Raw genomic sequence first — 14,577 nt, 5'->3', positions numbered from 1 at the left:
AATTCAAAATCCTACTTCTAACCAACAAAGTCCTCAACAACCTAGCTCCATCTTATATTACAGATCGTATTGTTCCATATTTTCCTAACAGAGCACTTTGCTCTCAGACTTTATGCTTACTTGTGGTTCCTAGAGTTTTCAAAAGCAGAATGGGAGGAAGATCTTTCATTTATCAGGCTCCTCTATTGTGGAACCAACTTCCAGTTTCTGTCCAAGAGGCTGACACATTGTCCAGTTTTAGGACTGGGATTAAAACTTTCTTTTTTGATAAATCCTATAGTTAGGGTTGGCTTGTTATGCTGCCTTGAGCTTAGACTACTAGAGGACAAATTGACCTCATTTCTTAAATTTACTTAAATTGAATATTTTCATTTGATACTATTTTTATCTTAACATGTGATTCTCGACCTGCCATTGTGTATCTGTTCCTACCAAACCCAGACGGTCAAAGCAGATGGCCACTTGTCCCGAGCTTGGTTCTGCTATAGGTTTCTTCCTCATGAGGGAGTTTTTCCTTTCCACTGTCGCCTTCATGTTTGCTCAAGATGAAAGTTCAGCGATGGAGTTAAACTCAAAGCAGTCTGCTCCTCAGATAATGTTCAATTATTTTTATATACATGAATGTTTCTGTTCAGTGCCCTGAGACGACTTCTCTGTTACTTGGCACTTTATAAATAAACTGAATTGTTGAATAAATGGATAAAAGAGGGCGCAGATTGTAAAGTGCTTCGAGTATCTTGATAAGATAGAAAGGATACAGTCCATTTACAATACTTTTTAATGTCCAAATCTGATCCTTACCTACAATTTGACTAGACTCAATAAAGGACAGTGGAGGACACATTTGGAAAAAAATGTTGCCCATTTTTGTGCCTTTAATGCCCTTCTTATTCACAGGGCACTACTCTTCTGTAATACAACAGTTTGTCAAACTAGTTCAGAATAATGTCAGCTGGCCTGGTTGTCTTGAGACTGACGGGTGAAAAACATTTTGTGCAACACGGCAAACGGTCTGTGTTCATGTACGACACATTTAAACTTCACTTGTAATCTCAAAGGATCCGTAGTCCAGCAGAGTAAACCCAACACTTAACCTCTCCAAAGCAGATCTCTGAGCAGAACTTGTCTTTACATAAAGATCAGCAGCTGTATGACTTGAAACGCTCCCTTCATGCGAAATGTCAAGACTATTTACATTTAAAAAATGGAAAATTATTAAAAAAAAGAACAGTTTTATTAATTTATTAACACATGTACATTAGTTTTCAGTGCTGACAGCATTTGCTACATACTTTGGTGTGATTCAGAGGTGTGTTTAGCCTCATTTACCTTCTTGTGATAAATGCCGACAGAATCAGAAGCACAGTGTACAAACCAGATTTACCCTCACGTTAGCTAGACTATTTCTGTTTACGTCTAAATGTGGTTCATTCCGTCTTCACAAGCATTTACAGGCACTAAATGTTTCTGTAAAGACAGACTGATGTGTGCAGCCTGATTCCCAATCAGCCAAACAAACAGATTCCAGGTAAACAGATATGATACAAAGAGCAGAGCGACTCTAACAGAACTGTTTGACTTTAGTTTGAGTAGAAATCAGTGGAGCAACTCAACATCCACATTACATCAAGTTAGCAAAAGCACAGTTTATGCCAATGCTTCTGCTGCCAACTGAGGTCCAAGGGTCAGGCTAAGCTTCAACATCCCCGTCTCCTACAAACAAAACAAATGGGGAAAAAATAAAAAAGCACAGACGGACCAGGACACTTAACCATTTTATACAAATATGAAGTAAATTTACATCTATCTTAGTTCCTAAATCAACGTCCCACTTGATCCTGCTGAGGTTCCACCTGTCAGAGAACTGACCACGGTTTTATTGTCCTCTAAGAGCACTGTGACAAAAGGCCATTTTTAAATCCCCATGAAATGCTCTTCTGCTTGATCTGTGGAAAGCTCAGCCTGCAGAATGTGCTTTGAAAGAAAAGTCCGGGTAAAATAGTCGCAACGTTCTGGTCTCCCTCTCAAATGTAACAGCAAGTGAGCAAAAACGATCATCACAAGTACACCCAGGACATGAAAATATATATTTTTATAATATATATAAAACGTCTTATTTAATCCAATATGTACACTTTGCACAAAAAAAGTTTAAGGAATGAGCTTCTCAGAAACGAAGATCCGCTTCACAGGGTTACATCCAAAAAGAAGAGGTGGGGATCACTCCAGATCTCTCAAAATGTGCACCCCTAAAACAAAGGGTCAAAAAAGGTTAACCTCCTTCCAGTACAAACATCTGCTGCAGTTCCAGATGCTTAAATCCACCGTGATCCATTTGGTCAGAGAGAAAAACAAAAATAATCTCAGTGGAAGTGTTGAAGCAGGAAGCCTCCTCGGTTTAGTAGATGACCTCGTAGACGGTGGCCTTCTTGTCACCAGATCCCGTCACGATGTATTTGTCATCTGCTGAGATGTCGCAGCTCAGGACGGAGGACGACTCCTTCGACTGAGGAGCAAACATTTAAAGTTACAACTGAGTCAGATTCATTTATTGTATTCAGTTTCAAGTATTCACTAAAGAAATTGCATTTCCTGCAAAAATAAAGTGTGAATGCTTATTGCTGAAGAACTTGCTGAACAACAGCTGAAATTAGCTAAAATGGAAGAACAAGCCTAAGTTAGCAGGAGAAAGCAGAAATAACACATATTTGCTGAATAAGGTTTAAATAAGCAGAAATGAGCACCAAAATTAAAAAATTAGCTAAAAAAAAAAGCTGAATTTAGCAAAAAATATAAAAATTAAAAAAAGGCTGCAAATTAGCTGAAAAGGCAGAAAGCATAAAAAACTACTAGAAGGAAGTGGAAGGAGATGAGCTCAAAACATGTGGAATAAGCTGAAAAAGCTAAATTTAACACAAAACAGCTTAATAGTAGCTGGAATAGCAGAAAAGGCTGAAACTAGCAGAAATAAGCCGAAAGGAAGCATAATAAGCTGAAATTAGCAGAAAGAAGTTAATTAGGCTGAAATTAGCATAAATTACTATGAAAAACTTGAATTTATTTGAAAACAGCTGAAATTAGCTAAAAGGTTAGCTGAAAAATTAGAACAAGCTTAAATTAGCAGAAGAAAACAGAAAGAACACATTTGCCCAATTAGACTGAAAAAAGCAAAAATGTGCACAAAAAAGTAGAAAATAAAAAAACTGCCGAAAAGTAGCTAAAAATGAGAAAAAGCTGAAATTACAAGGAGGAAGTTGAGAGCACATTTTTGCTGAATTAGGTTGAAAAAGTTTGTAAAAGAGCAAAAAATTGGAATTTGCTGAAAAAGCTTAAATTAGCATAAAAAATAGCTAAATAGTAGTTGAAATAGAAAAACAAGAAACTTGCCGGAATAAGCTGAAAGGAACATAAGCTGAAACTAGCAGAAAGAAGTTAGAAGCAGCACAAAAATGCACTGGCAGAAACGATCTGAAATGAGCAGAAAAAAGCTCAAAGAACAGCTGAAATGAGCTGAAAGTATCTGAAAAAAGTTTAAATTAACAAGGAAGCTGAAGCAGAACAAAATGTGAAAGGAGCAGTAAAAGGTTGTAAACAGGTCTAAAGATGTTAAGGATGTAAAACGAGATCAATTCATTTTATATGAGAAAAAAGGCAGAAAAGGCTAAATAATTTGAAAAGCTAAAGTTGCACCAACACCAAAAGTGATTGCAGGACTGTCCTGAAAGAGCTGAACGTTTTGATATTTGTTGAAACAGCTTGAAAACTGAGGGACAAGAATCGCCCCAAAAAATGTTTGGAAGAAAAATAGATCACAACAGTGTGAATGCTTCATAAACATTCACACTGTTAAATTCAGAAATATCCCAACAACTAAAAGTTGTGTACAGAAAAGGTAAACCACATTAAAAAAAGGAGAATGGTACAAGTATTTGATCTGTTATTCCAATTTTAACTATGGTCTTATCGATTTACAGTTTGGATTTTAAAGCTCAGACAAATCTCTGCTTTATTCACGCTTCTTCAAATTAAAGATCAGTTCAGCTTCACACCTGAGCCACTAAACAGATGAGGTTTCTATAACATTGAATGTTTTACACATTTCTTGTTTACTTCCCACTTCATTTTGTAGTTACCTGGAATATGCTGGCGCCGTAAGGAGTCCTCCATGCGTTCAGGAGGTTGTCCTTCCCTGTGCTCACAAACCATTTCCCTGCAGACACACATCACACATCTCAACACAAACTGGTGTCCACAGACACAAACATGGCCACCGCTGTGTCCCACAGTTACCGCACACATTTACTTCCAAAAACAGCAAACACCTGACAGTAGTAACCTTATCAATGACCATAAAAACACATCATGAAGGAGATTCACAACACTTCCAAGTTAATTATTCAAATGACCCACTGATTAATTACCCAGCTGACTAGTTGGCTGATGATTTAATTAGTGACAGCAAGAGCTCTGGAGCATCGAGAGACATTTAAATGAACCATTTGTGTGGTGACAGAGATACGAGGCTGTGCTTCAGAGGCAGAATTCATCATTTCAGCATTGATAAAATAGTAAAAGCATCTGGTCTGTCCAACAGGCACAGCTCATTACCATATTGGTAAAGCACTGACTTGTTACAGCAGTGAATGTGAAACTGAGAAATATAAACAAAATATGAAATACAGTAGTCCCTCGTTTATAGTGGGAGATCCGTACCCTGAAGCCCCACGATAAGTGAAAAACGGCAAAGTAGGAATAGTAGATATATAAAGGCCTCTTGTAAATAAGTCGGTTCTCTCTTGTAAATGAATCCTCGAGGCTCAATGGGACTAACCTGTATAAATAAAGGTTGAATGAACAAGGCGTTTTAAACCCTGCCCACACTCTTGCAATATTCTAAACAATGTTTCTAAACTCTAAATGCTCTACAAAAGCACAGAATGTCATGATTTAAGCGCTCTGCCTCGTCTGCTCTTTGCCACCTGCAAGCGCTCTTGACCACGCCCACTTCGCCGCTCTGCACACAGAACAGCTGATCAGCTGCAGCAGGAAGTTTATTCTGCAGTAAGGGCTGTACAAATGTGCAGCAGGTGCTAAATATTTGAAAATAATTTATTTTAAATAAAAATTCCATGCTCATCCATCAGTCAGCCAATTGTGTGTCACGTCCAATTTTATTTTGAAAAATCGCGATAGAGTGAGTCCACGATAAATGAACCGTAAAGTAGCGAGTACAGTCGCCCCTCGCTATATCGCGGTTCACTTCTTGCGGCTTCACTGTATCGCGGTTTTTTTTTAAACCCTTTTTTTTTTTAAACATTGTGTCTACTATACATGCTGTGCAGTACTGTACATTCATCGTCATCATCTTCATCGCCAAAGTGTTTAAGAGTATCGTCTTCTTTTGGCTGCCCCCTTCTTCAGGGGTCGCCACAGCAAACTATCTCGCACAAAATCATTAGTAGAGAGTGGGAAAGGTTTGTAGGAGTGTGGGAAGGGTTTATAAAGCCTTAAACCTATATAAATAATTAAATAGAATGCCATTACTTTGCAGATTTTCACCAACCGCGTGGGTTTCTGGAACACAACCCCCTGCGATAGGTGAGGGATCACTGTTTTTCAGTTTTTAATCTATTGTGGTTGGTAGTTTTGCTTCACCAGCATAAAAAAGGTTTGACAGCACTCATTGGACTGACCAGTACTAAGAACAATGGGAAAATCCAAGAAATCTAGTGAACTTCTAAACTTTAGAATTGTCGATTTACTCAAGTTAATTTATTAATTTTTTTTTTTTAGTTTGCATTCCAAGATCATTGGTTCAATCAAAGGTACAGTAAGAACGAGTTATTTAAATATTATCACTTTGCTTTGACAAGGTATGAAAGAAGACCCAAATTATCAGACTCAGAAATAAATTTGTTGGGAACCAGAAAAACTCCAGTCTGTCATGGAAATTGGAATGGTTTTAACACCGGTGTCTCTGCCCATGGTGAAGCCAGTTTTACATCACCATGGACCAAGAGGATTCTGACCAAGAAAGAAGATCCAGTTCCCAAAGTGACACCTTCAAACACAATGAATGTACAACAAAAAAACAAACAAAAAAAACTGTCTTCGTCTCATCTGACCATTAAAGTCCCTTCAAAAACTAATGTGGCTACATGACAAGAAACATGTTTTAAAGGAGTCTATATGATGGTCTTAAAGCCAAGACACTGTACCAACTATCAAGCATGGTAACAGAAACATCATGGTACAAGGGCAATGCACATTGTGGATGAAATAATGAAGGTATACCTCTGAATTCCTTAACTTGACCTCAAATCAACATCTAGGTGTTTGAAACTTGGGACACAAACAGGACAATGACCACAGACACACATCAGAACTGGTTTCTGAATGGCTAAGTCAGGGTGACATTTAGCTCATGGAATGGCCTTCCAAAAACTTTGACCTCAGTCTTACTGAAAATTTATGAACCACATAAAAAAAAAGTTTATGGCAGAAACCTAACCATTCTAAAAGGAACCATACAAATTCTCACAGGAATAGTGGTCAAAAGCCAAAAGCTTGTTCCAAAGTTTACAAAAGGTGTGTGGCCAAGGTGAAACTTGCCAAAAGACATTTAACCAAATAGCGGGGGCACTTTTATAATTTTTGACACTGCGTGGGAGGAAATCCACAATATATTCCAACTTGTGCACCCATTACTTGTTTTGAAGCTTATTGAAGTTGAATGTTGTAAAATCGTTCCACTCTGGAAAAAGAATGATTCAATAAAATCCTTCAAAGGTCAAAATTAACACGATATTCATGCCCACCGTGAGAATATGAGAACCTCAGACCACAGCTGTATACACCCTTGCCCAGAAGTGATTTTTTTTCCCGTCGGTCATTAGAAGAGCAAGTTGTATGAACAGAAAAGTGGAATAAAAATAAAACTGGCAGCAAAACCTGGTGGTTGCAAAAGGTGCTAATGGTACAATTTAGAAACTGCTGCACTGGAGATAATAAACATTTACCCTAATGTTCAAGATGTTAGTCTCATCTATGGAGTGCCTTGTTGTGATAGAAGCTTTTTTTTTTTTACTGTATATTCATTTGTGTGTTTGATGCTTAAATCTGACAACATTGTTCTTGTTTGTTAAACTGTTAAATGATCAGGTGTTCATTTCATACGTGTCTTTGCTCACACACATCAAGTAATCTCTTGAAGCATTTCTTACCGCAGTAGGCAAATTTGAGGGAGAGGACGCAGCTTTCGTGAAGATGCAGCTGGTATTTGTCAGGCTTTGTGTGATGGAGCACCTCCACGTTGCTGCTCTCCATCCCAACAGCCAGCCATTCTCCAGTGGGACAGTAGCCCAATGAGAAGATCTGCAACAACGACACAACAGAGACCTTAAAGGATGTCTGCTTCAAAGCTTAAAGACACATTGTAGTAAACGTCTCAGCGTGGGTTCATGCTCTAAAATGAAAAGTTGGATTGTTTAGCTTTTGTCTACCTGTGAGGTAAAATCGTGTTGCTGGAGCTGTCGGCCCTCTCTCAAATCCCAGGAGCGGACTGTGTTATCGAGCCCTCCGGTCCACAGTTTGGTCCCGTCATGGGAGATGTCGATACAGCTGGCTCCATCTGTGTGGCCCTGAAACTGCCTGGAACACACAAAACATAAATACTTTAAAAAATAAATAAAAAATAAAGGTAAATGCATTTTCAACTGACATTGAGTGATCGTGAACTCAGACATAATTTGATAATAAAATTATATTAATCGTACGGTAAGCCCGGCACCATTGTCCCCAATAAAATAAAAACTTTTACTACCATTAACTGAGCTACCTGTAGTAGTTTTACTTTGTAAAAGTAGTAATATCCTTTACTGTGAGGCTGTTTGCTGTGCAAGAATTCAGCCTACTACCCTTTCAATGGACATACTTGAGCAGAAGTATGGTTTAGAGATTTTATAATTTTCTTAAAGTTAAAGCAGATGCTTTGTGCCTGAGGTGTTTTGGTTTCTAATTTGGTTTGATCCGTGTCAGAAGACTTTAAGCAAAAAAAAACCTGCCAGGGTCCAACGACATTTCTATGTGCATGTATTATATTTGTACAATTAGATGGGCAAAAAGTGTGCATGTTAAGTAAAGCACCCTCTGGTCTTGTGCTAATTCTGCAAAATGCTTTACAATATAAAGTGTTTCTCATTCACACAGGCACTCTTAGTTTTATTTTTCTTCATACCAATGTCTGTAGTGCTTGTGTAACATAACCTACTCTAAAAAGCAACAATGATGGATCAAATCTGTATTAGTTGAGGAGAAACGAGTCTAATTTTACTATCAAAACGATAAATGAGGTCATTACATCACCTGTTTATGTCACTTCTGTTAACATAAAAGACATTTATGGATAATTGATGACATGTTAGCAAGTATTTGAACCACTGAACCTGTAGTTCAGTTTATAGAGTCCAAGGACATTTGAAATCTGATGATGTAATTGTCTACTTTTACTTCAAACCTAAAACTGCTAAAATATAGTCCCTCAAGCAAAGTAATCACCTGACAAGGGTCTGGTTATGGAGGTCCCACACAGCGATGTTCCCATCAGAGCAGCAGGAGAAACAGACCTTGGCATCAGGGCTAATGGCCAGTGCGTAACAGGCCGGAGCAGAGGAAGTGAGCTCGGCCTTTATGCGGGGCGTCTGTGAGGCCAGGTCCCAGATGGTCAATGTGCTGGCCTCACCGCCCACTATTAGGGTGCGGCCATCAGGCAACAGCTTGCAGGAGCGGATGTAATTGTCTCTGTTCTGGAAATAAAGGCAGACTTTTGTCAATCTTAGAAACTGGATGCAGTTTTCTTTTCAATACAGATAAATCTTTAAAACTGTTTATAATTAAAAGTCAATGATACAGTCAATTCAAATTGTGTTGAATAAAAACAAGAAAAGTAGTACACTTCTGTGCATTAATTTTAAATATTTTCTTTCACAGGGTTTTTTGTTGTTGTTGTGGTTTTGAAGCAGCTGACCGTTTCATGTTAGTGAAGATATGAATGTCAGCCTTAACAAGAGATACAGAGACAGAGAGAGTAAGGCTGCAGGCAGGAAGAGCCAGGCTCTGTGAGAACAGCAAGACAAATCAACAGCACTACAGAAACTATTGGTCAAATTAAAACAACACCCTAATGGCTTTATAAAGCCAAATAGCACCCTAGATACACCTAACGGGTGTGGGAGGCCATATGAGCTGAACGGCGTGGAGCCACAGTATCAAAATGAGAAACGGGAGGCAGTTTGGAGGAAGTAATGAGCTGGGTAATGGCAGACAGGGTTGGCCAATCAGAACATCATTACTCAGCAGGCTTTTTTCCCTCCGCGAAGGACAATTTCAGCACAGCAGTGAGACATTTTACTGAATAATTCACATCTTTTATCTTTTAGGATCTGTGGCCAGCTGCATCGAGAAAATTCAGAATAAAAGGAGACTACTCATAGATGTAATGAAACAGTACATTGTGTCTCCACCATGGTTGAGATCGTTAAAACGTTTACTGTGATAACATAATTTTAAAGTCACTTTGAGCAAATACTTGTCGTTTTCTCTTATATGCTTATAAAACAGCAACGACTACTGACCAAGCAGTCAAGTTGGGAAACTGGGCTCTTGCTGCCTGGTTGGCTGATGTCCCAGATCTTGACGCAACCTTTGCCACCGGTGTAAACGTGACGTGTGGGGTTGCTGATAGTGACTGCACACACCACTTCCCCGTGGCTCAGTGTGTTGATCTGGCGAGCGTGACGTGGGATGCCCGGGCCTATCAGTGCATCTGGAGGGAAGGGCACGGGCTGCATCTGACCATCTGCACTTACATGAAAGGAATAAGCTCTGCAGGAAAAAAAAAAAAAAAGAAGGTAAAAGTCAAATAAAATTGAGTTTAAAATCTAGTGAAATGCAAATGTCTCTCAAGGCTAAATAAAATGTGAATACGCACGGTTTTCCTCCTGAAATTGAAGTGAGACTTGCTGGAAGGCCGGGAGCTCTCATGTGAGGGTGAGGGTCAAACCCTGCCTGCACAAAAATAAATAAATAAATAAATAAATAAATAAAAATAACCATTTACCTACTAAAACATAAATGAACCAAAGTTTATATTCAAATTATGGCCATTTCATAATCCAAAGTACTAACATATGAAGGAACGTCAATCCACCGTTTCCATGAAAAAGAGGCAGATTGAGCTTCACTGTGTGCAGAGAAACTTGTTTCATACAGAAAACTTTATTCTAAGGCTGGGAGATCTTCAGACAACCAGAACGCTAAATAACAAATTACAAAAGCTGCTGAGCTGTTAGTTCTCACAAACGTCACCACAGCTGGTGAAGACGTGTTAAATTACAATCAATTATTTTAGGTTTTAGGAGAAGTAACAACACTACGTTTCTCAAATTCACCTCTTGGCTGAAATTATTATATATTATATATATTTGTATGTATATATAAAAACCTGTGGTAGTTACAATTGGTGAGCGTCCATAGGCGGCAGCAGCTGCAGCACTCATCTGTGGTGAAATGAGTCCTGGATACATGCCAGGACTGGTTAGGGAGCCATTCATGTCATGATGACCCATCATGGCAAATGGGGTGGCATAAGAACCAGCAATTGACAGAGGTGTCCGCAGAGCTGGGGCAGCTGAAGGAATAATAAAATAAAAAACTTTAAACAATATACTCTGACAAAAGTTTAATTTACAGGAATTAACACTAAAATGCCTGTTAAGGACAGCAAGTGCACTACTTTAAGCTTGTAGTGTCTGTTTCATCAGATATTATTAAAGACCTTGAACATCATTTGATTGCTTAGATATCTACTCTGTAAACTGACTCGGTGAAAAATGGCTTATAAAACCCAGAGTAGTCATTTATTACCTAGTGCCTCCATCCCAGGTGGTTTGCCCATAGGTAAAGGGCGGAGTCCTGGAGTAGTACTGGTTCCTGGTGTTGGTGCTTCATTCCTCGGAGTGGGTGTGTTGGACTTGAGGCTCGGTGTTGATGACTTGTCATTCTATAACAAAGATTTGTTTCAGTCTCAGGGTATGCTCTTACTGAAACTTCAAAGTTCCTTTACTCTCACTCAAATGTGCACCTGGACACCATTTAAACCACTTCTAGGTCAACATTTAAAATCCCCTCATGAGTCAAAAATTCACAGACTGGCACAGAAATCCAGAGTGACAATCTGAGAGGCCTGCCTGCATACATTCAGTCCAACACAAACACTTTATTACTATTACAGTCATAACGTAATACTGTGTGTGAGAGTGAAAATGCACAGGGACATAAACCTTTGAAAAGAAGCCATGTTTGTCAGGAGAAGCTACAAGTGGAGAGAGATGTTCTTTACAGCTGGGGCTTCTCTACAGGTAAGATAGGGGTAGAAAACGTGGATCATAAATGTATTCAGAGCTTCATTAAAAGGTTTATATTTACCAACTTTAAAACCCGGTTAGGGAATGGCTTAGTATTATAGACATTTTGGCTTGGAAGGAGAGAAGACGAGACAAAATAAAGGACAGCAGTTTACCTGCTGCTGGGTCTCTGGGTTATTTACAGCCTTGGGGTGATGGAAAAATGATCATTTACTGGGTAAGCCATAAAGAAGATGGATAGGACAGAGCCATTGGGTTTGATATCCTGAGAATACATCCACCTTCTGCTCTGTCAAAGCCTACATAGCAGTCAGCTCCTAAGTCCCACTTCACTTGACAAATGTCCTTTAGTCTGTCAATCCAGGCTTCAGCCTTTCACTGTAACCGCTGCATTTCATCCTCCTGCTACACTCACATGGGTGTGGTCCTTTGCCTTTGAGGATGGCGTGCTGCCTGAAGAGGCGACGGAAGCGGGGCTGTTGGGGGCAGCATCCTTCTTCAGCACTCGTGACTTATCCAGGCCATTTTCTGGAGGAGAGTGGGCAGGGCTGACTCGAGGGGTTGCTGGATCCTACAGAGTTAAACGAGACAGACAGAGAGCAAGACTGAGCAAACAAACCCGAGGAAAGCCACTGGCATTTACATGTAGGTCAAACAAGCTAGGGCCTCATGTGCAAACACAGATAAATACACTATGTATGCTCATACTCTCCCTCACACACATGCATGCACTTCTCATTCACCTGTCACACCCTTTTCTCTTTGTATTCTTTGTCTTAGATTCTGCATGAATAGCAAAAGGAAATTCAGCAAGTAAATACACATTCAAAGCACACAATCAATATTATGACAGACTTTTTGGCAACACTGCGAAAGGTGTCGAGGCTTCTACAGACAAAAGGGAGCCGTGTTTGGTCTCTGCAAAGCCTTTATTATGAAGAATGTGGCCGATCGGCTTAAACCCCCATCTTACCTCATTGGAGACGTCCACCACTAAGTCATCACTTTTTTCTCCATCGCTGTCCTGAAACAAAGAAAATACCAGGTTCAGTATAAAGAGGCGAATACATAAACCATGCTACTTACACCAGTGCACTACATTTTTACAACGGTTCAATCACAAAAATTCAGACGTCAGATTTATGAACAGATGTGTTTGTTTTCTATTCAGAGAAGATGGATCATTTATTTTACAAGTTTTACTATGCCATAGCAGCAGGCTTTCCTAGTTCCAGGAAGTTATGTACAACGCATCAATGGTTGTAAACACTAGAGTAGAAATTGTAATTTATTGAACTGCATGCATTTTTAAATATTTACTTAATTTATTGTGCAATGAATAAAACCTTCATTTCCATGAATCTATCTTAAAAACCCTGTGATTATCTGAAATATTTACAAGGAGAAAGATGTCATTAGTTCACATGAAATTAATAAAATTTGACTCCACTGTTGATTAATGCTTTATGACAGAAGGTTGTATGTAAATTTATCTCCCTGCTTCATTGGGGGCTGAGATGGGGTGGAGGCAGGGCAGCTGACTCAGGACCACAAAGTCCCAGGCTCAATCCCCAGCCATTCCTGCACGTTGTGGTATGCAAGACACCCAATCCCAAATAGCTCCCCGGGCGCCTACATTGCTGCCCACTGCTCCACCTGGGTGTATCCCAGGTGTGATGGGTTAAATGCAGAGCACCGATTTTGCCATTGTATGATGATGACAATGATGACAACACATAGCACTGCACTTTATTTATTTATTTTTATTGAGCCCTTGCTTTATAAGACACTTCTGTCCTAAATGTTGGGACCTAAATGGGACCTTGAGTACACAATTTTGTTCCACCTCATGTACCACATGTGATGCGAATGACAAAGAACCTTGAACCTTGAAATGATGACATGTTTTAAAAAATGACAAGGTCAAAGTTAGAACAACTTCCAAACGAAGTTCAAGACCTCGAAGAGCCGTAAACTCTTCCCAAACACAAACAAAAATAATAAACACAAACTCACATATCCTCGGTTGCTGTCTTTGTCGTCCACTTTGCGTTTCTTGGAGTCAAGGCCGTAATCTGAAGAGCTGCGGTGCTTCTCGCTCGCTACTCGCAGGCTGTCTGAAGGCGACACCGAGTTATTCTGCCACAAACAGTGCACAGACCACGTCAGACAATCCTATTCAGGCAGATTAGTATCCTAAAATGTTAGCAGTGCACGATAAACAAACAGTGCAGATACAGGTTTTGTGTTTGCGTCAACTAGTTTTACTGTCCTTTAGTTAGATATTTTGAAACTTAAAATGCAGAATGTGAAAAGCCTTCAAAAAATGAAAATAGTTAAATAAAAATTAATGAATGAATAAAAATGGTGTGTATACATCCTGACATGTCTCTTGGGTACTTTTTCCTTGTCAGATTAGTAATAATATTGACAGTAAAGCAAAATGCACAATGCTCCTGGACCGATTTGGGAAAGAGGGGATAGAAGAGGATTCTTGGAAAGCTTAGTCCTGTCACTGCTGCCAACGCAGCAGAGCAAAGAGGAAGCAAACAAGGCAGCTGAGAAAAACCACAAAACAAGAGACCAAAAAAATCTATCTGGCAAGGTGACTTGTAGGCAGAGTGAAGGTGGAGAGAAAACAAGAACACACACAAACTGACACTACTACATCCTAGAAACTCACTACATCCTGGTGAAATCCCAAAATAAACCTACACCATTTCAATAGTGTACATGCTGCAGTCCAGACAGAGACATGCAAAACCAATTGGCTACACTCTGTAAACACAAAACACTTAATAACTGCTTATAGGTCTGTGTTGTTAAAGGTCAAGACTACAAAAAAGACCAACAACAAAGTTCATGAAAATCCTCCAGAGGAGAAAATCAAGAAAGAGGCCATTGAGTAACCCAGAACAAGAGAGCAATGTGATGAGACAAAGAGGGTGTTGCCTGCAGAGAAGAGCCATGAACGGACCAGACTGAGAAAATTAGAGGAAAAGAGACAAGAGACTAAAACAGGAAAGGAACTTGGCAGGCAATGAGAGCAGAACAACATGCCAATGAGTTTTCCCCACTAGCAGGAATGCCCAGAAAGGCTGGCACCTTCTCAGAAGCTGCAAACAGGGTTTTTTGTAGTCTGGGAGCTGGTGAG

General features: G+C 39.5%; 1 protein-coding gene across 2 annotated transcripts in view; it reads right to left on the bottom strand.

Moving 5' to 3' along the window:
• Positions 1-2,135: 2,135 nt before the first annotated feature.
• tle3b (TLE family member 3, transcriptional corepressor b) overlaps positions 2,136-14,577 on the bottom strand; it is a 35,745-nt gene continuing 23,303 nt past the window's right edge. For both annotated transcript variants that reach the window (XM_037691520.1, XM_037691529.1), the window contains exons 9-20: positions 13,440-13,562; positions 12,397-12,447; positions 11,839-11,994; positions 10,924-11,059; positions 10,515-10,687; positions 9,989-10,065; positions 9,633-9,882; positions 8,557-8,804; positions 7,503-7,650; positions 7,224-7,374; positions 4,134-4,210; positions 2,136-2,506 (exon numbers count right to left, since the gene is read on the bottom strand). In XM_037691520.1, the coding sequence (XP_037547448.1) occupies positions 2,399-2,506; positions 4,134-4,210; positions 7,224-7,374; positions 7,503-7,650; positions 8,557-8,804; positions 9,633-9,882; positions 9,989-10,065; positions 10,515-10,687; positions 10,924-11,059; positions 11,839-11,994; positions 12,397-12,447; positions 13,440-13,562 (1,698 nt within the window). In that variant the 3' untranslated portion in view covers positions 2,136-2,398. The remainder of the gene's footprint in view (positions 2,507-4,133; positions 4,211-7,223; positions 7,375-7,502; positions 7,651-8,556; positions 8,805-9,632; positions 9,883-9,988; positions 10,066-10,514; positions 10,688-10,923; positions 11,060-11,838; positions 11,995-12,396; positions 12,448-13,439; positions 13,563-14,577) is intronic.

Source organism: Nematolebias whitei, chromosome 2 (assembly GCF_014905685.2).
Source record: "Nematolebias whitei isolate Nwh7 chromosome 2, NemWhi1, whole genome shotgun sequence".
NCBI lineage: Eukaryota > Metazoa > Chordata > Actinopteri > Cyprinodontiformes > Rivulidae > Nematolebias > Nematolebias whitei.
This window is presented reverse-complemented; position numbering and strand designations above follow the sequence as displayed.